This window comes from Protopterus annectens, chromosome 11.part0 (assembly GCF_019279795.1).
Source record: "Protopterus annectens isolate FY-2018-M chromosome 11.part0, PAN1.0, whole genome shotgun sequence".
In the NCBI taxonomy this organism is placed as follows: domain Eukaryota; kingdom Metazoa; phylum Chordata; order Ceratodontiformes; family Protopteridae; genus Protopterus; species Protopterus annectens.
The window spans coordinates 705,510,037-705,537,457 of record NC_056745.1 but is presented as its reverse complement, the minus strand read 5'-3'; the positions used below and the strand labels follow the sequence as shown (position 1 = coordinate 705,537,457).

Sequence of the window (27,421 nt, the reverse complement as noted above, 5' to 3'; positions counted from 1 at the left end):
ATGGGACTTTTAAGTGTGGCCGATGTGCACAGTGCCCATATATTGCAGAAACAAAGGAATTAACATTACTTAACTTACACCTGACTTTAAGAGCTAAGAAATATAGTACCTGTTATTCTAAAGGTGTTGTATATTTAGTTGTGTGCAAAGCTTGTCAAAAATATTACATTGGCAAAACTGAAAGGCACCTTAGAAATAGAATATACGAGCACATAAGAGATATAAACAGGCACAATGAAAATAATGTCCTATATCGACATGCAATAGAGTGTAAAAATGCTGATTATAAATTTTGGGTATTGGAATTGGTAGAACATATGGAACGAGGGGGTGATTGGGAAACCAAAGTTGAATATAGGGAGATGATATGGCAACTCAGACTTGATGCCTGTGGTAATTGTGGTCTGAATGACCATATATCTATCACCCCTGCACTGAAAATATTAGCTAATGACCCAAAAATTAAAATGTCATAAAATGTTTACAAATGTTATTTAAGTGTTACACATATATATATAAAAATGTCATAAATATGTTGTGAAGAAGGTGATTAAAACATTGTAAGGGATGTTGCAATAATAAGATATAAATGGTCCTACAATGTTTTTTGAAATGTTTTTTGATATGTTCCTTGGAATGTCTTGTTGACATTTTGCATATTAGAAGTTTTTAAACAATTCAAGACATTTTACCTATTGTTATTATTTGCATAGAATTATTTATTTACTATTTGTATAGAATTAATCAATTTATTATTCACAATTCATTATTCATAATTCATTATTCATATTCACATACATATTTATAATTATATTTATATATAATTATTTATTTAATTATTTATACAAATATATATTCATATCCTATTTATTTAATTATTTATTGTATGTAAATACGTTTTTCACCAGCATCAAGATATTTATTCAATTATTTATTTATTTATTTATTTATTTATTTATTCAGTATTTTTAAGGAATGTATATTTAGAACATTTTACTCTGTATTACCCATTGCATTTGATGTGGTTCAACATGAAGATGAATTGCCCTTTTAAATTTACATTGTATTAAGCAATTAATCAATTTACTTAACTACTATTGGGAATCAAGAATAATATAAAAGACTGTTGGTATTAGTTTATAACTGGATTCTGAAGAAGTCTCCGTTCCAGGAGATGAAAGCGCTAAATCTGAGGTTCTTTTACATTTGTTTTGTTTATTCCTAATAAAGAATTAGTTTTTTGCATACTCCGTTTATTTGTGGTTCTATGCTGGCAACTACAACGGAGGTCTAGCAGGAGAAAGTGGGATACAAAGGACAGCCTTAATAGTGCCGGGACGTAATTGTTTTTTGTTGGCATATCTTTTTTGGTTACAAGTTTTCACCCTGTGGAATGGTCTCGGGATCTGCACTAGGACTTTTGAAAAGGAACTTGTGAGAGTCAGGAACCCTGTAATATCTATCAGGTTTTCTGGGAACAGGAGGTAAAGAGTCAGGGGTCAAGCTAGATTTCGAAAAGGCATCATCAACAATGTCTAGTACAGGAGAGATAGCTAAAGGCCTGTGCTGGGGAAGGAGTAAGAAATCCCTAAGCCTTTAGAATCAGAGAAATCCTGACTTTCCCAATGAAAATGCTCCCTAAAAGTATGAAAAGTTTCACCAAAGGAGAGATCCTCTGGGGAGGGGGGGGGCAGAGGGAATAGAGTTCTCAGCATCAGAATCCTCATAGGTAGATAAGGGTAAATCCTGGTCATCAGAGGAAACAGAAATTTCAGACTCCTGGTCAGAAGTATCATAAGCAAACTCAGTCCTAGGTCTCTTAGAGAGGGAAGGTTGGCTTCCCCTGATTAAAGTAATAAGGTCTTCAACCATTCTTATCATTTGTTTTTTAGGCATAGAGGCCTGACCATGTGGTCTGGGTGTCAGTTTTCTAGGCATGGTTTGAGTTTTAGGCCTTGAAGAAGAAGATGGCATTGGTTTAATATGAAAGTCAGTAGGCCTGAATACACCCTCAGAAGCCAGTGCCTGCACAGCGGCTCCAGACCCATCCAAGGTAGAGACATCCGCAGGTTCCCCAATTGAAGCATCTCGCAGCATACCAGACTCCGAATGGGTCTCAGTAGAGGCCTACAAATCTGAAGTAGCGGGCATCAGGGGCTGCGAAAGCACCTCACTGAGTACCGGCGAACTGGTGACTGGCTTAGGAGAAGCGCCGTCGGCAGCTTTGGACCTTGGTGGCCTGTCTCTGTCTTTATCTTTGCATTTTTTCGGAATGTCAGTAGTCGGATGGCTTACCGAAGACATATCTAGATAATTGAACCAAGCACCAAAATATTTAGAAATGAAAATATACCGATGACAGATAGTTCGTGGTTTGAATAAGGCACAAAACCAACAGCGAGGTACATCATGGTCAGGGCCTAAGCAAGGAATACAGTATGAATGAAAATCTTTATGAGGTATTTGCTTTCCACAAGAAATGCAATTATTTACTTTAACTGACATCGGTTTAGAGCAAGAAAATGTTTCCCCAATGGGGTACTTAGCTTTTAGTTGAAGACTTCGGTTCTGAAACTCGAAAATGAAAATTTCAGGAGTCGGCCAACTGGCACTTACGAACTGCTTCTGCTTTGGGCACTGCATGGCAAGAAAGACTGATGTAATGGCATTGGCTGCATGTTTTATACCCCTGATGACTTCACGTCATGAAAGAAGAGACAGCACTGACGCAGGACCCAAGACTTTGTTAATCAGGCCGACTGAGGGCTACTGCAAGCAGATAACCCAAATGTGATGACTGCAACAGTGAAACACGAAGAACATCTGCTATGCCTGGAAGCTGAGAAAAAGGAAAGGCAGCATGAGAAGGAGATGCTGACACTTCACCAGAGTTGTGGAGGTAATGGGGAAGGGAGTAACTGGACCCCAGAAGGACAAAAGGTCAGTAAATTTCTTCCGCAATTTAAAGAGGGGGATAATTTTGATAGTTTCATTCATATGTTTGAGAGGGTATGCAAACAGTATGGTGTTGACCAAAGCCTCTGGGTACGGTTTCTGAATCCGTTACTCCATGGTAAAGCTGTAACTGTTTTGTCAAAAATGTCTGACGTTGCATGTTTTGATTATACTGCTGTTAAAAATCACTTGTTAGAATTGTTTAAGCTAACACCTGAAACATATAGGAAAATGTTTTGTGAGCATAGACACAAAGCAGATGACAGTGTGTATGAATATGTTGCTGAACTGGACACATTTCCATAGGTGGGTGAGTGATCACGTCACCACTTCTGAAAGGCTGGCAGAACTTTTGGTGAGGGAACAAGCCCTTAGCACCTTGCCTGAAGACATGAGGATCTGGTTAGCTGATAGACAATGTGCTACTTCAGATGAGTTGGGAAGAAGGGAGACCTATACCTGGCAAGCAGGGTGGCCCTGCATAGGAAAGGAACCCCAGTACTGCTCATGGGTCTAAAGGAACCCAGGGTGGGCAGCACAGACTGCCACAACAGAATCTGTCAGTAGCAGGGGAAGCCACTAGTCCAGGTACATGGCCAGGAGCTAGGGTTTAATGTTTTGAATGCAACCAGTGGAGCCATGTGGCATACAGATGTCCATGGAGGCAAGGTGGGGAACAAAAGGTGAGGGAGCCAGTAAGTGGGAAGGACAAAATGCCAATAGTAGGTTGTCTTGGGACAACAAGGGTACCTAACTAACCCCAGAGGTTATATCCTATTGTAGTGAATGGCAACGAGGCTATTGCCAAGACAGACACAGCCTCTGATATAACCATTGTAAAGCCTGCAATGGTTACAGAGGAGAACTACTTGCCTGGACAGTCTACTCCAGTCAGGGCTTTAGGAGGTATCCCATTCCAAATACCTTTGGCTAGGGTTCACTTTGACTGGGAGGGTGGAAAAGGAAGCCAGCAGGTAGGTGTGTTTGAGGATATACCTGCAGATTTCCTGATAGGGAATGATTGTGATAGTGCAGTACCCTGTGCTTGTGCAGTTACATGCAGTCAGGCTTGGAGACAAGCATGTGGGTCTGGTAGCCTGGCAGAGGCCCAGATAGACTGCTTACTTGCAGCCAGGACTAGTGAGGTGGTTACTTCAGGGAGGGAGCTACCCTGTAGCAGTGAGACTGAATATGAGTCACAGCTCGTTGGGGGTACTGATGGTCCCTTGGACAGAGTGACTGCAAAGGTAGAGGTGAGTAGGAGTATCCAGGCTGACAGTGAAGCACCACTGTCAGAGGATGCCAGACTTCCTGTGGAAGGGGATATGAGAAGGGTTACAAGGAGAGAGTTGAGACAGGCTCACCTCTCAGACCCTACATTGTAAGGCCTGAGGCAGGTAGCTAGGGAGGCACCTGATTCTCAAGTAAAGGGGGATTCTGTATACTGGGACAAAGGGTTACTGTACAGAGAGTGGACCCCTGAGGGACGGCTAGAAGGTGAGATAGTACAGCAGTTGGTAGTGCCTACAGCCTACCATCTGGCACTTAAAGCCATAGCCCATGATATTCCCTTTGCAGGTTATATGGGCATAAAATGTACAAAGAGGCATATTATGCATAACTTCTATTGGCCTGGAATTTCCAGAGATGTAACAGGGTACTGCAGGACCTGTGAGTAGTGCCAAAAGGTAAGCAAGGCAGGAGACAAAGTGAGAGTTCCTTTGATGCATTTGCCTGCGATTGAGGAGCCATTTCAGAGGGTAGCTATGGATATTGTGGGTCCTCTGAGTACCCCAAGTTCCACAGGGGAAAAGTATATCCTAGCGGTAGTGGATTATGCTACACGATACCCTGAGGCAGTGGCTTTGTCCTCCATTGAGGCAGAGAAGGTGTCAAATGCTTTGTTAGAGATTTTCAGCAGGGTAGTTTCCCAAAAGACATACCGACTGACAGAGGTGCCAATTTCATGTCAGACCTGCTGGCTTGTCTGTGGAAGTCCTGTGGGGTGAAGCATATGAAGACCACCCCCTACCATCCCTAGACTAATGGTCATGTTGAGAGGTTAAATTCTACAATCAAGTCCATGCTATGGGCATTTGTAGATCAGTTTTAAAGGGAGTGGGATAATTATTTGACCCATCTGTTGTTTGCTTACAGAGAGGTTCCACAGGAATCCACAGGTTTTTCACCCTTTGAGTTGCTGTATGGGCAAATGGTGAGGGGACCTCTAGACTGAATTTGAGATGAGTGGGAAAGTGAGTGCAAGTCTCACAAGGAGTTTGTTGTGGCATACATCCTAACCTCAGGACAAGGCTCAGGGAACTCATAGACTTGGCCCAGAAGAACTTGGCAGAAGCCCAACAACAGAAGGTGTGGTATGGCAGGAATGCTCGAGCTAGAAAGTATGCTGTGGGGCAGCAGGTAATGGTTCTCATTCCTGTCAGACACAACAAGCTGCAAGCAGCCTGGGAGGGACCCTACAAGGTGGTAAGAAAGGTAAGTGATGTTAATTATATGGTGGAACTGCTAGGCAGAAGGCAGGGGTGCATATTGTGCCACGTTAACATGATGAAACCTTACCATGAAAGGGAGGCTCTTGTGCTGAACATTTGCAGTGGATTGCAGGAGGAGTCTGAGGGAGATCTGGGGACTGATCTCCTCAGTGAGACTCGGGCTGACACTTCAGTGGAAGGGGTAGCAATGTCTCAGCAGTTATCTCCTACCCAGATTCGAGAAATCCAAGCAGTGTTGCAGGAATTTGGGGACATGTTCACTGGGAAACCAGGGTGCACCCACCTGGGGCAGCACCAGGTGGATACAGGACCTCAAAGGCCCATTAGGCAGGCCCCTTATGGAGTACCTGAGGGAGTCAAACTGACTCTGAGGGAGGAGGTACAGGAGATGTTGGAACTAGGGGTGATTCAAGAGTCCAACAGTCTGTGGGCCTCCCCAGTGGTGCTGGTGCCAAAGAAGGATGGCAGCACCAGGTTCTGTGTGGACTAAAGGAAATTAAATAATCACATAGAGTCAAATGCTTACCCCATGCCTAGGACAGATGAGACCCTAGAACAGCTGGGTGGGGCTAAGTATCTTAAAACCATTGATCTTTCCAAGGGTTACCAGCAGGTACCCTTGACCTCCAGTGCTAGAGAGAAGTCAGCTTTTGTGACAACATTTGGCTTGTATGAGTTCACCAAGATGCCCTTTGGGATGAAGAATGCCCCATCAACTTTCCAGAGGCTGGTAGATCATGTCCTAGCAGCAGCAGGAGGGTTTGCTCTTGCTTACCTATATGATATTGCCATATATAGCCATTCCTGGCCAGAGCACCTTCAGCATGTTAGGGAGGTGTTGGGCAGACTACAGAGGGCAGGGTTGACCACTAAGCTGAGGAAATGTCAGGTGGGTATGGCAGACGTCTCCTACCTAAGACATAGAGTGGGGAGTGGTAAGATAAGGCCAGAACCTGCCAAAGTGGAAGCCATTCAGGCATGGCCTGCACCTGTTACCAAAAAGCAGGTGAGGGCATTTTTAGGGACAGCAGGGTACTACAGAAAGTTTGTCCCCAGTTATAGTACCATAGCTGCTCCCCTCACAGACCTGACAAGGAAGAACAAGCCAGATAAGGTAGTGTGGACCCCAGCATGTGAACAGGCATTCCAGAAACTTAAAGAAGCTTTGGGAGAACCCCCCTGTGTTAGCCAGTCCAGATTACAGCAAATACTTTGTTGTGCAGTTGGATGCTTTGAACTATGGGGTGGGGGCTGTACTTAGCCAGATTTCTTCAGAGGGTGAAGAGCACCCAGTGGTTTATCTCAGTCATAGGCTACAACCCAGGGAGGAATGCTATGCAGCTGTAGAAAAGGAATGTCTAGCCATAGTGTGGGCATTGCAGAAACGTCAGCCTTATCTGTATGGAAGGAAATTCACTGTTATGACAGATCACAACCCCCTAACATGATTAAATAGAGCCAGCCAGCAAAATGCCAATTTGCTAAGATGGAGCCTGGGGTTGCAAGCATATGATATGTCTGTGCAGCAGCGCAGTGGGATTAACAATGCCAATGCAGATGGGCTCTCAAGACAGGGAATGGGGTAAGGTATACTCAGATGGTCCTCACTCCCTCAAGCAGTGTTTCTCAAGGGTTACTTGAAAAACTAGCTTGAGTTCTCAGGGGGGGGGGGTATGTGAAGATTGGGTGAAGATAGGTGAAGGCTGCCAGCCTAGCCAGATAGAATTTTTCAGATAATTCTGTCATCTGTAAATATTAATGTAAACAACAGGCTTGTGTTTTAAATGGTAGAAACAGTGTTACAGTTGGAAATGAAAAAATGTAACAACAGTGCACTCTGCTGACCAAGTAAAGCATGTTGTGACCCTTTGATGTTAAAACTCGGAGCCAGTAAGTCTAGAGTGAGGCATCCTGCTTATTGTTTTAAGGCCAGAGTTAATGGCCAGAATTTGCATGCATAAATGTCCTTTATTGCTCTGGTTTCTGCCCAGAGGTGAAGAATGTAAATGTAGTTTCTCTTAGCCAGGGAACCTAGGGAAGTGTGAAGAATGATGTAATGTGAACCAGGAATGTGATTTTAAAAACAGAGAGAAAAGAGCATTAAGCATTTTTGTCTTGACCATCCAACTCACCAGCACTGTCTTGCTCTATACGTAAGTTTATCTTAGACTTGTGTTTTCATGCCTCTTAGAAATAGCTAGAAACTAGAAGAATTAGACTAAGTGTTTTTTCTGTGATGTCAGAATTGTACTTCTGAATTATTTTAAGTATTTCTCTGTGATCTCTGAACTCTTGACTAGCAATATGTAGTAAAAAGTATTGTCTTGTGTTTTGACTATTTGTTATTAAATATTTTTAAACCCTTTCAACTGTGGCTGTTTTTGTAGAGATAATTTAAGTTCTTTAGAGTACTTGCATGTCTTTGGTAAAATTGTACAAAGCCACTCTAATAGTTTCAGCCCTGGGCTATACTACCAATTGGATAATAATATTGCACAGTAATAACTGGACACCTTTTTAAGGGCCTTTGAGTAGCTGATAAATATTAGTTGGTGATGGCAGCTGGTGCTACTGTATAGTCTGGAAAAAAGGGGCACAGCTGGAGAACCTGTGCCAGCCTTCCTCAGGAGTGTCTGTGTGGTTGCATAAACTCTTCTCAAAGTGTGTGTGTGTGTGTGTGTGTGTGTGTGTGTGTGTGTGTGTGTGTGTGTGTGTGTGTGTGTGTGTGTGCGTCAGCTATTTGGGCAGGGACACGAAGCACTGGTTGGACAGAGAGCATGCTGGAGGTTTTAGCTTGCTCACTAGACTGAGATCTGGACCCTATAGCTGTGCCAGTGGAGAGTCTTATTGGGGACCTGGAGAGCAAGGGAGCAACCAGCCCTGGACTGACTGTGATCTCTGTGTGCTCTTAAGGGAAATTGCACTTTACTGTGTGTATTTGTTATCCTTTCTTCCTATATGAGATGCCCTTCACTGGTGTTAGTGGTGAGGATTGAGGCTTCTTGATTGATGGACCAGGGCACAGGCATCACACTAAGGATCCTGGAAAGAGGGAGCATGCTGCCTTAAGCCCGATGTGAATCCTCCTTGTGCAGGCTGCAATGCATGTCATACAGTACACAGTCTCTTCAGTAAAAGGACTGAGTAAAGATTTAGTTGGAAAATATTATAATTGTAATACTAGACAAGTAATTTATGCATTAACATGGTAGCTGACTCAATAAATATTAAACTGGCAAACCCAAAAGAACAGCAAAGAGCAGTATTATGGTAATAATGTCAAACAGAATGACCAGTGACATCTGTGAGCACTTCAGCACTGTGCTAATTTGTCATCTTTAGAATTTTTTATTTGGATGAACTGATACTAGACAGGAAGAGTGCTATGGAAAGGAAATTAAGAATGTTAAATGCATAATATACATTAAAACATAAATCTTCTAAATTATCATCATCATCATCATCAGCCCCCTTTTTCCCATTTTTTTCTACATTCTACATGGGTATCATGTTAACTGTCGCCAACTCTCTCGATTCAGTGCCACACTCCTGCCTTTTCAACACTCATGCCTGACTGTCACAGACCTTCTTTCACACAATCCAGCCACCTCTTTGCTGGACATCCACGTTTCCTCTTACCTTCTTCCTGTCTGTCCCAAATCTTCCTCACCAGACTGTTTTCTGCTTTTCTACACATGTGACCAAACCACCGTAATCTGTTCTCTTTGATTTTTTCTGCAATTGGAGCTACTTTGGCTGCTGCTCTTATGTCCTCATTTCTTTGTCTGTCCTACAGTGTGCATCCTATTACCTTTCTCAGGCACTTCATTTCCATCACATCTACCTTCTTCAACTGTTCTGCCTTTACTGCCCAGGTTTCTATACCATACAGTAGAACTGGTTGCACCACTGTATTATACACCTTACTTTTCAGCTTCCTTAGCATTCTTCTGTCATAGACTACACCTGATAGTCTATGCCAGTTGGCTGCAGCCCCTCTGATTCTAGCTTTGACCTCTTTATTCAGACTACCCTTTTCCTCAACCACCCCTCCCAGATACTTGAAGCTGTTTACCTGTTCCACTATGTTCTCTTCTATCTCTATTCTCAACTTCTTCTGATTTCCCCAATTTGCTGCCATTACCACCATCTTATCTGTGCTTAGTTTCATCCAATGTGCCTTCAGATTTACATTCCATTCTCCTATCCTTTGCTGAAGTTCTAGCCACATCAACTGCATACACCGGCTTTGTTGATCTGTTCCCTCCAAACTGTTTGCTAATGTAGTCCATCACCAGTATGAACAGCAGTGGGCTCAGAGCTGAACCCTGGTGTACACCCAGTCCCACTGGGAAACCCTCTGTGAGGCTGAACACTGTTCGTACTTGAGTCACTGGGTCCTTGTACATAGCCTTCACTAATTCTACCAATGTTTCCGGGGCTTCAAACCACCGAAGTACTGCCCAGATCAACTTTCTTAGGACCTTGTCATATGCTTTCTCTATGTCTACAAATGCCCAGATGGACTCTCTCCTCATCTCTAGCTTCTTCTCAAATATCTGTCTCAGTGCAAACAACAGGTCAATTGTGCTGCATCCTGATCTGAGTCCGAACTGCTCATCCACCATCTTACATTCTACTACTCTGTGTATCTGTTTATCAATTACCCTCTCCAGAACTTTCATGCAATCTGGTTGGAATTTGATGACTCTGTACTGCCCATAGTTGTGGATGTCCCCTTTGCTCTTGTACAATGGCATGAGTATACTTATTCTCCAGTCATCTGGAATACGCCTTTCTCTCCACACTGCTATTAGTACCCTCAGGAGACATTTCTCCCCATCTCACCCAGCATCTTTATCATATCTGCTGTGACCTCATCTGAGCCTGCAGCTTTCCCTGACTTCACCTTCCTTAGTGCTGTTCTTACTTTTTCTAAGGTGGGCTCCTCTTCTTCTTCCTCTCATTGTAGGTTGTTTCTTGGGCAGTACAGCTTCTGTGGGGTTTTCTTCATTCAGAAGCTGCTAAATCTTCTAAATAATGGTATGAATTCAGTTCTACATGGGAAAGTTTTATAATTTACTGAAGGGGTTTCATAACTGTCCAAAATTCAGTTCTTTTAATGAATATGTGACTGGGCATGTTTTCATTAGTCATTTCACTGAATTAATTTAAGGTGAATGATATACAAATTTAAGACAAACTGGGGTTCATATCCCCTAGAAGTCAGTAGCCAGAGCACTTGTGATGAAGTGTCGCTGGATACAATAAAGCTTTGTTCACTGGGAACTGTCACATTCTTGAATTTTTTTACTGGGTAAACAGATTTAATTATTTCAGTTTATTCATTAAAGTTTGCAGTTATAGGCTACTTGTAAAAGACAGTATAAAGCATCTGTTCGCAAAAGCAGCGGCATACCACTAAAATAGTTTGTTCAAATATTTGGTTAAATCATTCATAACCTAAGGAAGTGCCAAGGCATAAAAATCAGTCTGCACAGATCTGTGGTTAATGGAAGGATAACAAATGGTTTCAAAGCAAATATAAATAATTATAAGTCAAATTCAAAGCAAAGTACAACAGACAAAAAAAGTAATAGAATCATATGCAAGGTTGAGACTGAGAAAAGGGAAACAGTATATTACAACAAGATCAACGATACTGTCCATCATAAACCATTGCATTCCTCAAAAATACACGCAAACTTTATTAGCCTACCTTTATAACGACAATTTTTAGCAAGGTAGTTCAAACAGATTTCTTCACTGTCTGCATTTCTCTTGGAGTTTACAGGTACCTGATGACCCCAGGTTGTTGGTTCTACTGAAAAATAAACCAAACAATTATAGTTTACTTACAGCAGGCTATTTTCATTCCACAAACTGCTTAGCTAATTCATTTTCATTACTTGTAAAACTGATAGTACTTCTCAGAGGTTGTTTATAGATGACACAATAAAAACTGCTAATTTAAATCCTTGATGTTGGTATAAACTAATGTCATTTCTTATGCTTGCTTTATAACTTGGTACTTTTTCATTTAACCACTGATATCTAAAGAATAGCTGCAGATGTTTCACATATGTGGTAGTCAATAAATACACACACACACACACACACACACACACACACATATATATATATATATATACATATATATATATATATATATATATATGTTGCCTTTTGTTTCTTTTTAACTGCTATAACTGGTTAAACTTGATGAGAGCACACAGATTAATTTTTAGTAACAATCCCGGGAACATGTTTTGTATAATACTTATTGGTTACTGTGGATTACAAAAGGATTGAACATGGAAATGAGGTCTAGCCTTAATGCTTCTAATTTAAGATTCACTGTAATAGAGGAGGATCCTTTCTTGGAAGATACAGAAACTCAAGGTGTATCTGCATACCTGAAATAGCAGATGAGTTCTTAATAAGGTTAGATTGTCCTCACACAGAACAAAACTCCCAGTCGTTTAAGAACAGATGAGAATCCATCCCCTAATCTAACTGCTATATCCTTTCCATCTATCCTATGCCTCACTATTCTTACCTTAGTCTAACCTATAGCTCCAATCTAACTATATACAGGGCTGACACCAAATTCTACACAACCAATACTACCATTTGTTCATTCCTTTTTCAAGTTTGACCAATGATACCACTGCCATGTATATCATTTTACACTGATGTATATTGACAGATGGTTTATCTTTCTAATATTACAATCTCTCTTACTACTGCAGATTGTTTTCTGTTCTTAATGTAACACACACCCCAGTCTGAAACTGCAATTGGTCAATTTCTGATCAGTGCTGTACCCTGGTCAACAAAAATAAATAACTATAAAGAGGGTTCGGAAGATTAGTTTTGACAGTGCAAGGCATACCTAGCTGCACATAAAGTGTAACATGGCTTGTAAAAATATTTTGGTTAACTGAGCTTTTGTGCAATTTTTTTCCTGCTTAGCAGTCTAATCTCCTCCTGTCATGCTACATCTAACACTGCTGACTGCTGTCTGTCTCAAGAAAGTTCTCAGAGATATAAATCATGTTATGACAATAGATTTTACACAGAACAGGATAGCAGTTTTCTAAGAATCACAAATGCAAACTATAAGTATGGTTCTAATAGATGGTAGACTACTTGCAAACTTATAAACATAAAGCAAAATACAAAATCAGCTATTCTTAAACTTATGTAGAACGTTTGGAACATTCTCCAATAATAACAGACAGTCTTCAGCAGACATCAACAAAATGCAATAATATGTTCTTTTTCCTCATTTAAATGACAGCTAAGATTGTTACATTTCAAGAAGGCTCTCCATTGCTGAACACGTTTCCCTTGACTTCACACCCCAACAATCAGTAATTTTCCTTTACACCTGATAGTACTCTATTCATATAAAAACAAGATCAAAGCAAAATGGCAATCTGTCTCTGCCATATTTCTTATTTCTTAGTAATGCAATATTAAACAATATCCTTGTGTTCAAACTGCATTTTGACAAATCAGAGGTGTCCTTTCTTTCCGAGACTTGCAATAAAAGCAATGTCTGAAATAATTCTGCTTGAATAAATCCATTCTGACACTTGTGTTTTAGTATTCATCTAACAATTATTTATTTTTATTTATCCTTTTTTGACCAGGTGATATTCACACTATCAGGAAAAATTTGGCCAGAGCATCTGGGAACTTCCCCTACTCTTGGTATTTGGGGGAAAGCTTTGTGTGTTACACATGCTGACTTTCTGTTTCCTCTCCAGGTGTGGAGACAGCTAGGAGGAACAGGGAGAAAACATGGCTGTTCAGCTTTTGTTGAAAATGGAGTGAAAGTTGCTGAAAACGTAGTTGAAATGGTAGAATCACTACCAGATGTTTTTTCTGATGATGTGGGTGCAGATTTTCAGATCACGTGGCTATATGGGTTAAATTACAGGAAAATGAAGAATATATAAGAGAAGGAAAAGGAATAAAGAGAATTAATGAAAGGAATTAGATTTAGAAGACAAAAGTTGAATTATGGACAAATCATATGAATATAAGATAATTTTATAAGAAATGAACTCTTTGGTGGATTAGTTTTACAGGCAAATATAAAAAAGTGTTTTAGCATGTATAAGGAAAAAAGAAGAAAAGAAAAAGAGAGATATAACATATTAAGTCAAGAAACATTTAGACACTTAGTAGATAAGAAAAAATCCTTCTATGAAAAAGAAAGAGAAATATATAAAATGAATCCAATTAAAATTAACTTGTCATATTTTGTTTACAAGGAATGAAAGAAGAGGTAGTATCATACCACTATGCCTCAGTAAATGGTATGTCATTGCCTATACTCTTCTGTGGCTGTCCTGCCTGTATAGTAGTATTATATTGCAGCTTATGTTACAAGTTACCACACTATGTAGTACTTCCTCTCTCCCTCTCTCTCTCTCTTGCATGCACCCTACCTGCAAACTATAACCTCATAAGATTTAATCCTGTATTTCTAACCTGGCTGCTGTGAGTCTCCCTGTGCTAGTCATTATTTATATAATTTCTTTTCCAGTTTGTCCTGCCGTGTGTATATCATTCCCTGGTGTATCCTGCCTTGAGATTTCCTGAATTTCCTGACTATTGACATCCATTTAAATCGAACACTTACTTTCCCAGTCCTGTACTGGTCTCCTGGGCAGAACCTGTGCTAACACTCAAAAGAACCAAAGTGTATGTACCATTTTAGAAAGTTGTCTGCACATCCAATAGCAATATTGTAATACTACATGTGCATGCTAGCAGCCTACCGCAGAACCCACTCAACCTGCTCTCTCCAGTCCCTTACCCCTCTTAGGTGCCTAGCCATCCTCTGCTGTTAACAGATCTGTCCACCAGATGGCAGCATTAACCTATTTTTAAATACTTTATTGTAAAGTAAATCAAGCTGCTGGATATTTATCTGTCCTACTTGCTCTATTGCCCTGCCCTACCTTCTGTAGCCTCCCTTCTCTCCCTCAATCTCTCTTAGCAGAACTGCACCTTACTCCTGAGCCTTGCTGCTCTGTGCTTACTACCCACCTCACTGATTGTTCCTCACTGACTTGCTCTTCCATGTCCTTGTTTCTGACCCACTCTGTTCACTCTGCGGGCTCACTCCGCTCCCCTACCCCACCCCCAAATCCCACCCACCCCAGTGCTCCTACATTTATTCTCCTCCTAACATCCCTCCCTCTCACCACCAACCAATCCTCAATACTTTCCCTCCACCCCACCTGCCTCTCACTACCACACCCCTTCCCTCCTAAGTCCCTTAACCTCCTCTCTTTTGCATCCAACAGGCCCCACCTATCATGCTCTCTCTTAATCCTAAAATCTTTATTTCTACATCCATCCTCATCCTTCTTCTACTTCCTCTATACCATGCTACCTCCTATACTGACTTCCATCTACACCCTCCACCTCTGCCTCCCCACCTCCCCCACACAACACACTTCCACAACATCTCAGCCTCTTTAGTTCCCTCCCACCCTTCCCTCCACTTCAAACTAAAACTTCTCCCAATCACTACTAAATGCTACAAACCCAGATCTTTTCATTACCAGACACTTCTAACTAAGTACAAACCAAAACAACGCATTCCTTATCTCACTTACCTCTGCTTAGCCGGTGACATTCACCCTAATCCAGGACCACACATCTATCCTACTAACTGCATAAGCTCCCACAATAATTCCACCAATAAATACCTCAAATTCCTGACCATCAACACCCAAAGCCTAAAAAATAAAGCAACCCACTTTCATACCTGGCTCACTAACAACTCACCTGACATTGCAGCCATCTCTGAAACCTGGCTAAAACCTCACATAAGTGACTCTGAATTCCTTCCCTCTGGATTTCAATCACTTCGATCTGACCGCCTAAGTACTTGAGGTGGCGGTTTAGCACTAATCTACTCCAACCAGCTGTCCTTTACTCCATACCCTAATCCCATCCCTTCTTTCAATAATGCTGAACTTGTAGCAGGCCTTCTAAAAATTAACAATCATAAAAGCATCTGCTTCATTTCCCTCTATATTCCTCCAGGTAACAACACCAAGACCCTGGAAGACATCATCTCCTGGGCCTCCTCAAATATTAAACTGGAAACCTACATATTGGACAATGTAAATATAGACTGGAACAAAATCAACAACCCTAACCCCACCATGTCAATCAATCTATTTAACTACACTCAACTTACTAACACCCTCACTAGACCTAACAAAACCAACCCCCAGGCTCCATACTAGACTGGATCCTAGTATCTCAACCCAATAAAGTCATACAATATGGTGTCATACCAGACCAATTAGGAGACCACCTCCCTGCCTTCATCCATTGAGCTTCCCTCACCTCTCCACACTCCCACCAGTTTATCCACACTCGGAACCTCTCTAACTTTAACCCTACTACTTTCTCTGATTCATTCAGGAATACCAATTGGAACCCCCTGAAACCTCTTCCATTAGTCTCAGCCATTGACTTTTTCAATTCAACTTTCTTAAATGTCCTTAACTCCCTAGCTCCAGTAAGAACAAAAAGAGTAAAAACTAAGACCACCCCATGGCTTACCAAAGACACCAAAAAGGGTATGCTACAAAGAGATAAAATCTGGAAAACATACCTCCAAACTAAACAACCAGACATCTTACTTAAATACAAACAGCTAAGAAACCTTGCCAAAAAACAAGTTATCAAAGGCAAAAAGTCCTACTACATCAAAATGCAAACAAATCATGCAAAAAACCCAAACAAATTTGGAACTGTATCAACTCCCTCCTTAGCCCAGGTACTAAAAACAATCCCTGCCCTGACACCAGCAAATCTGACCTTGAAATTGCCTCACTATTCAACATCTTCTTCATCACTTCTATTGCTGAGCTAACCAAGACCTTTACCAACAACAACCCTCAACCCCACTCCAACCAAACATCCTCTCCATCCTTCCCCCCTGCTTTCGAACTCAAACCCATTTCCACCTACCAAATAAAGAAACTACTCTCTAAACACTCCTTGAAAAATGCATCCACCTTCAGCTCTTGCCATTCCTTACCAAACACCAGCTACTCTCTCCTACCCAACACAGCTTCCACACAGGACATAGTACCAACACTGCCCTTCTCGCCTTCTTACATGCTGTCAATTTAGCCCGTGATTACGGTAATTTAGTATCTTCAGTTCTGCTGGACTTATCTAAAGCTTTTGATACCATCTCCCACACCCACCTTCTAAATCATCTGTCTAATCTCAATCTCTCCCACAAAACTCTCTCCTGGTTCTCCAGCTATCTTTCCAACAGGTCCCTGGTAGTCACCCCCACCTTCCATCCTACCCCCACTGGAGTACCCCAAGGATTCATACTTGGCCCAGTTCTATTCAACGTCTTTATTAATGACTTTCACAAGGCCATATCCAATACTAAAATTGTTCAATATGCTGTGATTCTACTTTGATCTGCTGCACCTCCAACTTAACAGATCTCCAACTACTGACATAAACAGCTTTCTCAACTACAAAAAACTGGATGCTCCAAAATCCTCTCTCATTAAATGTTAACAAAACTAAAATCCTTCTATTCTCTCCTTCTAAGTCCTCCCCTATTGATAAAAATTCATTCCAAATAACCAGCCATAACAACTCCATTTTAGAGGTCGTTCCCTCTGCCAAACTTCTTGGTGTAACCATTGATGAACACCTAAAATTTAATACTCAAGTCCAGCTAAACATAAAGAAAACCCACATAAAATTCGGCCTACTTTATAAAAACAACTACTTCCTCTCTCCTGCTACCAGACTAACTCTCGCCACTACTTATCTCCTTCCCTCTCTACTGTATGGCGTCCCTCTGCTTACTAATTTATCCTCCTCATTATCCTCCAAACTAGAAGTATGTTACAATAAAATCTCCATATTTGCTACCAAAGCCAAATCTTCCTCTCATCACTGTTCCTCCCTTCACTCATTAAAGTGGCTTGAACTCCATAACTAACTTGACTTTCTCCAAATCATAACTGCCTATAGACTACTATTCCAACCTACCAAGTGCCCTGCACTATCCAATATCCTACAACCATATACTCCCCATAGAACACTTAGATCTACCCACCAAGACCTAATCACCATCCATAAACCCAAGTGCCCAGCTGGTCAACTTCTGCTTTCCTTCACCTTAGCCAAAAAAATGGAATGCTTTTCCCTCCACTCTTAGGACCTGTGATAACCTCAAAAACTTTAAAACTCTTCTTCATTCTCATCTTTACTCAAACAGGAAATGCAACTGTACACTTCACCTTATACCTATCAAGGTCTCCTCCACTTTTACTCCTGGCTAACCTCTCACCTAGCTAACCTTGCTCATTTGTATTTTGTATAAATAACTATACTGTAAAATCTAGCCACAAGGCCATTTGCCTGTCTTTTACACCTAAAAAAATTGTAATTGTTTGTTTCTTTATGAATGCTACTTGTTTATTTGTCAGTAATGCAAAGTTTCTTAGTAATTATTCATGTAACTATGTATTGTTGGAGCTTTTCTCCCCGGTCCTCCATGGAAAACGGGATCCCCAAGCCCAGTGAACCTCCCCGGTCATCAAACTGAAATAAATAAATAATAAATAACATTTGAGTAAAATGCTAAAGGAAAGAAAAATAATAAGAAAATTAAAAAAATAAGGAAGGTTAGCAAATAAGACAGCAAGAAGGAATATACAAAATAATTAAAGAATATGTATTGGAATTATTTGACAAAAGAGAAGAAAACAGAACAAATTTATAAAGATGAAAAATGAAATAATGTAGATAATGAGTATTTAGAAAAAAATAACTATGAAAGAATTGAATGAAATTCTAAAAGATATTAACATGAATTCTGCAATAGGATTGGATAGAATTGAATACAGTATGTATAAAGAAATGAAAGAGTGGCAACAAATATTTTTATAGAAGTTATGAATGATGGTTAGAAACTGGAATTAAAGAGAATGAGATATGTACAGGAGTTATAACATTTATATTAAAAAAAAGGAAATAAAGGGGAGATAAAAAATTGAAGACCTATAACATTGAATAATTTGGATTATAATTTTTTTATGAGAATAACAAGAAGGTTATAAAAATGGATAAAATACATGACCAAAATGTATTCGGAAGAAAAGGGAAAGGAAGTCAAAAGTTATTGTAGATAATAAGAGAAACAGTTGATGATATAAATAAAAATGTAAAAGTGAAGGTTATGATAGGGATATAAGTAAAGCCTATGATAATATTCAGTATAAATCATTATGGGGAATTTTCAGGCATATAATGTAAGCAAAAAATATTGCAGGTAATAAAATCTGTTTATGAAAGGAACTATATTTAACTAAATATAAATGGCTGGATTGCAAAAGAAATAAAAATAAAATGTAGAATAAACCAGGGCTGTCCAGGCAGTAGTGTAATTTTCTTATTCGTTATGAATGTAATAGTGAAATAAATTAATAAAATGTCAAGTAGCGGTGGATACAAAATAATGAAAAAAGTACAATTGCCAATAATGCATAATTATGTGGATGATATTGTATTAATTGTTAAAAATTAAGTATGGCTGGAAAAAGTAAATGAAATATTAAGTATAATTTTTTTTTAAAAAAAATAGCTTAAGTAGAAATAAAGAGAAAAGTAAAGGATTTGGTTTTGAAGGTATGATAGGAAGCATTGAGTTCAATGAAAAATATATAGATATATTGGGAATAATATTTGGAAGGAATGAATACAGACAACAACAATGGGATAATGTGCTCAAAGAAGTGAAGGACATTACTAATTTTTGGAAATCATATAGATTTCATATAGAAAAAAGCACATTAGTTGAACACCATGGTAATGGGAAAAATTATTTATGTTGCTAACATCTATATGATTCCTATTAAGTATGAAAAGGAACTACTTATGATTATATTTTCTTTTACATGGGGCTCAAGACTGAATCCAGTCAAGGGAGGGATTCTATATATGAAAAAAGAGCAAGGAGGCTTGGGTTTATTAAACCACTCTGCATCAAGTACAGCTTCCCCTAACAGCACACAGGGAACACACTCAGCCAGGGGTCTGGATGTCTCCCTCCAGATCACCAACAAGACTCCCCACTGGCACAGCTGTAGGGTTAGGTCCTAAGCTGAGCGTCCAAGCCAAGTCCTCCAGTACCCTCTCTGTAAATCCAGTGCTTTGTTTCCCTGACACAAATGGCTGACATACACACACACACTGAGAGAGTTAAGTTTCACACATACACATGCACACACACCTGGGAAAGGCTGGCACAGGTCTACTATCTATGCCTCCTTCTGCCCAGACTATAAGGTAGTTATCACTGCCTCCAGACACTTCACAATCAGCTACTCTAAGGCCATTAACAAAGGGTGTCCAATTATACTGTGCAATATTAATACTAATACAAATTGTAGTAGTTCTCCAAGATGGCTATTCCTTCTGGAGTGGCCAACACAGTGTCACCAAATAAATATAAGTACTCTCAAAGGCTAATACTTTCAAAAAGGACCAGTCACAATGAAAAGCTTAAATATATTTAATAATAAACAAAAGGACAAGAAAATACTAAATATATATCCACAGTAAACCACAGTGTTCAAATAACAGAAAATATTGAAAACAACATTGATGGACAGACTCATATGAATAAAGAAAATCAATCTCTAAACTTAGTTTCACTATATTCCTGACTGAATCTAAGAGAATTTACTGTTCCCTAGTAACTTACTTTCGTAAGGCACGATGAAATACATGAGCAGTCTTTCTAGTCAGGCACCCAAACAGAATACTCTCCTCTGAGATTACTCCCTGTAAAATATAATATCCAAGATGACTTCCGGAATGACCTCATCTGGTCACCTGACTCTAGGTTCTTAGATGGCTGCAATACACATTTAGAGCTTTTATGGCAGTGCTTAGGAGCCAGAAGCATTTACACCACTTCCCCCTTCATTACAAAAACTAACAGATAATGGCTGCGCCCAGACCTACCATCTCCAGGTCTACTCAGTACTGTGGGGTACTGTTCAATGATTTAACATTTCATTTACACTTCCCTTATTTTTTTTTTCTTAAAATAAGCCAGCTGATTAACTGTTGCTGTGCCAGTGTCCTCTATTAACACATATACATTTGATTCAGATACCATAATATATATACATTTATTTTGATTTCAGCAGGGTGCACTGTTGATACATTTTAACACAATTAACACAATCAAAGCTCACAAATACATTTTCAGCACAAGCATCTGTAAAAATCAGCTTGATGTACAAATGACATTTAATTATTTACAAAATTCCAGCTGGCTGTGCTGGCGCAAGTCATACATCCACTGCCCTTCTTCTCCCTGGCATGTCTGGCAGTACCTCCTATCTTCACAAAGCACATGAGATAAGATCATTTATTCTAATTAACAAAGAGGCATATTGTGACATTATATATTATTTTTTAAATAGGAAACTTTCCTTGGTGAATATGAAAAAAAGAAAGACTGGAGCATATGGAATCTTTATGTCAAATTAATTTGACACGGAAACAAAAGAGAAATTTCATGCACAATTTCAAACAAGAGGTAGAAAGACAGACTTCAAAAGGGCATTAAAGTGCTGGACAGGACATTACAAACATTTATAACAAAAGGGGTTTATGGATTGGTGGTTAGGATTGCAATATTGTGTTAAAAATAGAAAGAGAAACATTTATACATATACCAAGCATGATAAATGTGGTCAGGAATAGGCATGTCGTAAAATACTGGGGACAACCTAAAACATATTTGTGGGGAAATGGGGCATGATGTGAATTGAAATGTTATAAATAAACTGGACATTTATGGATGGGTTGCAAAAATGAAAATAAGAGTAAGAAAAAAGGAAAAGAATGAAAATAAAATGAACAAAGAGAAGACATTTTAGAAGCAGTGAAACAGAAGAAAAATTAAATGTCAAAAATAATAAAGAGGGCATAGAATAACATTCTAAAATACATTTGGAAGCCAGTAAAAGAAAAAAATATACTGGTAAAAGGGTAAAACAGAAAAAGAAAATTTAAAGGGATAAGTACAAAGGAAAAAAAACAAAGGAAATTAATGAAAAATCATAGATACATCTAATGATTGTGGATTGCTATAATGGTTAAGATGTTTGACTCACAGGCACAAGATACAGTGTTTGACTCTCACCTTTGGTAGGGAAATTGGCTAGGCTTAGAATGGCCTATAAGAAAGCTAGACTAGCAATTAGCTATGAACTTATAAAACCATGAATCTAAGGAAAAGGGAAAATGAAAATTTGAAAGTACTTTCTGTAAATGTGAACAGTATTAAAATATATAATATAACCAGATGCAGCACAACAAGCCAACAGAACTCGGAAGCAGCGTCAATGAAAAATAAATTAAACCAGTCACCATAAAAACACTGTTTCCTAATGGCACTTATTCACGATCTCGAAAACCTCAAGAAAATTGTAGATAGGAACATCCAATAATCCAACAATGCTGCTGGCTTTGTAGATGAAAAGAGATTTTTATTCACAAATTAACATAAGTAAGCGCTTTCACCCGTAGGCTTCTTCAGACTTATATAAATAGCAGGACATTTTGGTTATTTAAATAACCCTCCTCAAGCCATGATTGGTGAAAAAATTTTTAAAAACATCATGATGTAACTTAAAGCGCTAGTGCTCCAATAAAAAATGAAGTATACATTCAGAAGTTAATAATAAACCCTATACATAAGATCTAGATTTGTGCAACATTATTACATACAATATATGGCTAAACATACTGCACCTATAATCATAAAAATACTAGACAGTAAAATATTTACATTCAAATACTATTTTAAAATCATATTCTAAAACTCTAATAAACAGTAGCAAGTTTAAAACTGCACAAACACATTCCAGATATGTACATTACCATAGACAACCAATACACTAGTTATTTATTTATTTATTAATTTAGGTCTAAAGATTCTCCTACTCTTCAGAAATGGTTTAATTTGAACCTTATCATTCAAACCCAGTGGTTCGTCCGCCCTCCATCTAATTATCCATCTTAATTCACATTCCAGGGTTTGATTTATTAAATCACCTCCTCTATAGCTATACTCTAACATCTGTAGGATACAAAACTTAAAGGTATGATTAGAGCCTACTTCTTTACAATGTTTAGCCAGGGCATTGAACTCTGATCCTAACCTAATATGGTAATTATGCTCCCTAATTCGTTCTTTTAATGTTCGGTTGGTTTTCCCAATATAGAACGCAGGGCACATGACACATCTTGCCAAGTAAACAACATTTTTACTATCACAACTGGTATCTGTATTAAAACAAAACGTACGTCCCGTGACCGGATGTACAAATACCGTGTCTATATTTATGTAAGTACATTGATTACATTTTCCACAAGCTACGGTATTCATACCAGGTCTAGTGGTCCTTCTCCTATAACTTACATTCTTAGGCCTACATAACAACCTTTTTAGATTAGGTTTATTTTTAAATACTATTTTAGGTTCTGGTCCTACAACTTTACCTATTTCACTATCTGATAGTAGGATATCCCAGTGTTTGGCCATCAGACATTTCACTTCCTGGGTATCCTTAGTGAAGAACATAGATGCTCTAGTCTCCATTATATTTGATGGTATTCTATCCTCAGATTGAATGACTTGTCCAGAAAAATAGGGTCTTGCTCTGGTGGTCCTTAAATCATCTACCTTCATAATTACTCTTTCAATTTTCTTTTCATCATATCCCCTATCCACAAACCTCACTTTCAGTTCTTCTACTTCCCTCCTATATCCATCGTCCATGGGATTAAATCTGGACGCTCTCATAAACTGTCCCTTCAACACATTATTAAAAATGTGTTGGGGATGCATGCTGTGCCTATGAAGTAGTGTGTTCCTATAACATAATTTTCTATGAATAGAAGTATTAAGGAGTCCATTACCCAACCTAAACACGTCAACATCCAGGTATGAAATCCTACTACTTGAGAAGTTCAAGGTAAACTTCAAAAATTCAGTTGAAACATCTATATAGTCTACAAAACTTTTCAATGTATCTACATCCCCTAACCAAATGAGGAAGAGGTTGTCCACAAACCTTCGATACATACCTACGAATTTTCTAAACATATCAGACCTGTACAAAAGCTTGTCCTCCCATGCTGCCATCACGAGGTTGGCGTAGCTATTTGCACATGATGTGCCCATAGCTATGCCATCCCTTTGGAGATATATTTCATCCCCAAAAACAAATACATTATTCACCAATATTGTTTCCAGGTATAGTGTAATCAAATCTATCTTCTCAGCCGAGAAATCTGAATGTACACGTAGGTATTCTTGTATATAATGTATACCTACATCATTAGGTATTACGGTGAACAAACTTACGACATCTAGGGTAACCAGGAAATATTGCTTTTCCACACCTAATTGACTAGTATATGTGTATAAATCTATCAGAAAATGTTTACTGTCTCTGAGTATATTAATATTCCTATCAACCAAAGGCCTTAGAAGAGTCTCCGTATAAATAGAGAGGGGCTCCGTGACCCATCCCTGACCAGCCACAATCGGTCTCATCGGAGGCATTGTTCGGGATTTATGGATCTTTGGTAGTCCCTGAATAACCGGTATTACCGGGTTATTAACTTTGAAATATTCATATAACTCCTTGGTAATACTCGATGACATTATAAGGTCATCGAGCATGTAATATACTTCAAAAACTTTTTCCTTCACAACTGTCAAATCTATCCTAAGATAAAATTTATCATCACTTAAAAGTTGTCTCATTCTTTCATTATAATCAGAGATATCCATAAGTACAATAGGGCCTCCTTTATCAGCTGGTCTGATGACCAACCTATCATCATTTCTTAGCTCATTTAACGCTCTTCTCTGGTGATAGTTCAAATTCTGTCCATGTTTTACATTCTTTTTACCCTGAAAATAATTATATATGTCATTCTCTAGCACTCTACCAAAAACATCAACTACTGGATGTAACTGCGGAACATAAGTGCTATTTGAACGAAAACAAGATCCCTGGGTCATATCGTTGCCCATCCCAAATTCCAGTCTAAGTTGTACATTCCTGATAAACATTTTTGTATCAATAATTGTATCAACAATGTCATCCCTTCTTGTTGGAATGAAGTTAAGACCCTTATTTAGTACTTGTTCTTCATATTCATTTAAGATCTTACTAGATAAATTCACCACTAACGAGGAGTCCTCTCCCACATCTTTTTCAGCGTGGGACCATGATGTTCCTCGACCGAGCCCTTCCTTTTGTGTCTGCCCCTGCTGGCAGATCGTCTCCTTTCTAAAAACTGACTCTGTGCTATGGGGAAAGGGGTATTCACCTTTTGTGCTGGTAGATGATTGGTATTTCCTACCAGCATAACCTTCGGTCTAACCACCACTTCTGTCTGTATTGGCGTGTCATTATTATTTAAAATAGAATTACACATACGCTTCCTGGATGCTTCCGGTTCTAAAGAACCACTAATCTCATCACCATTCATCCTAACTGCATCATTCTCCATTGAGGGATTATTATTCCCTTCAATCGGAAACACTTCAACATTGTTAGTGACTTCATTCCTAGCATTCTCAGTTAAAAACTGATTAACTACATCATTGTCACGTATCAAACCATCCGTAGCATTCTCCGGAGGCCTCCGTTGAGAAGCTGCAGATACATAACTACGTTGGTTACTACGCAAACCACTGTTGTTATAATTATTATTATTACCATTATGTTCCCTAGGCCAAGTAAAAACTTGGCTATTCCTAAAATCCCGTACATCTCTGGTAATTTTAACTTTCTTTTGTTCAATTAAACGTTTCTCAAGCAACAGCACATCATCTAAAACTCTTTCAAGTTTAGTATAAATACAGACAGAAGTGGTGGTTAGACCGAAGGTTATGCTGGTAGGAAATACCAATCATCTACCAGCACAAAAGGTGAATACCCCTTTCCCCATAGCACAGAGTCAGTTTTTAGAAAGGAGACGATCTGCCAGCAGGGGCAGACACAAGAGGAAGGGCTCGGTCGAGGAACATCATGGTCCCACGCTGAAAAAGATGTGGGAGAGGACTCCTCATTAGTGGTGAATCTATCTAGTAAGATTTTAAATGAATATGAAGAACAGGTGTTAAATAAGGGTCTTAACTTCATTCCAACAAGAAGGGATGACATTGTTGATACAATTATTGATACAAAAATGTTTATCAGGAATGTACAACTTAAACTGGATTTTGGGATAAGCAATGATATGACCCAGGGTTCTCGTTTTCGTTCAAATAGCACTTATGTTCCGCAATTGCATCCAGTAGTTGATGTTTTTGGTAGAGTGCTAGAGAATGACATATATAATTATTTTCAGGGTAAAAAGAATGTAAAACATGGACAGAATTTGAATTACCACCAGAGAAGAGCGTTAAATGAGTTAAGAAATGATGATAGGTTGGTCATTAGACCAGCTGATAAAGGAGGCCCTATTGTACTCATGGATACCTCTGATTATAATGAAAGAATGAGACAACTTTTGAGTGATGATAAATTCTATCTTAGGATAGATTTGACAGTTGTGAAGGAAAAAGTTTTTGAAGTATATTACATGCTCGATGACCTTATAATGTCATCTAGTATTACCAAAGAGTTATATGAATATTTTAAAGTCAATAACCCGGTAATACCAGTTATTCAGGGACTACCAAAGATCCATAAATCCCGAACAATGCCTCCGATGAGACCGATTGTGGCTGGTCAGGGATGGGTCACGGAGCCCCTCTCTATTTATACGGAGACTCTTCTAAGGCCTTTGGTTGATAGGAATATTTATATACTCAGAGACAGTAAACAATTTCTGATAGATTTGTACACATTTACTAGTCAATTAGGTGAGGAAAAGCAATATTTCCTGGTGACCCTAGATGTTGTAAGTTTGTTCACCGTAATACCTAATGATGTAGGTATACATTATATACAAGAATATCTACGTGTACATTCAGATTTCTCGGCTGAGAAGATAGATTTGATTACACTATACCTGGAAACAATATTGGTGAATAATGTATTTGTTTTTGGGGATGAAATATATCTCCAAAGGGATGGCGTAGCTATGGGCACATCATGTGCAAATAGCTACGCCAACCTCGTGATGGCAGCATGGGAGGACAAGTTTTTGTACAGGTCTGATATGTTTAGAAAATTCGTAGGTATGTATCAAAGGTTTGTGGACAACCTCTTCCTCATTTGGTTAGGGGATGTAGATACATTGAAAAGTTTTGTAGACTATATAGATGTTTCAACTGACTTTTTAAAGTTTACCTTGAACTTCTCAAGTAGTAGGATTTCATACCTGGATGTTGACGTGTTTAGGTTGGGTAATGGACTCCTTAATACTTCTATTCATAGAAAATTATGTTATAGGAACACACTACTTCATAGGCACAGCATGCATCCCCAACACATTTTTAATAATGTGTTGAAGGGACAGTTTATGAGAGCGTCCAGATTTAATCCCATGGCCGATGGATATAGGAGGGAAGTAGAAGAACTGAAAGTGAGGTTTATTGATAGGGGATATGATGAAAAGAAAATTGAAAGTGTAATTATGGAGGTAGATGATTTAAGGACCACCAGAGCAAGACCTTATTTCTCTGGACAAGTCATTCAATCTGAGGATAGAATACCATCAAATATAATGGAGACTAGAGCATCTATGTTCTTCACTAAGGATACCCAGGAAGTGAAATGTCTGATGGCCAAACACTGGGATATCCTACTATCAGATAGTGAAATAGGTAAAGTTGTAGGACCAGAACCTAAAATAGTATTTAAAAATAAACCTAATCTAAA

General features: G+C 38.9%; 1 protein-coding gene across 1 annotated transcript in view; it reads right to left on the bottom strand.

The window, feature by feature from the left end:
- Window positions 1–27,421, bottom strand: part of LOC122815567 (protein mono-ADP-ribosyltransferase PARP12-like) — a 991,743-nt gene that overhangs the window by 669,465 nt on the left and 294,857 nt on the right. The window contains exon 4 of the mRNA XM_044088173.1: window positions 11,188–11,292. Within this exon, the coding sequence (XP_043944108.1) occupies window positions 11,188–11,292 (105 nt within the window). The remainder of the gene's footprint in view (window positions 1–11,187; window positions 11,293–27,421) is intronic.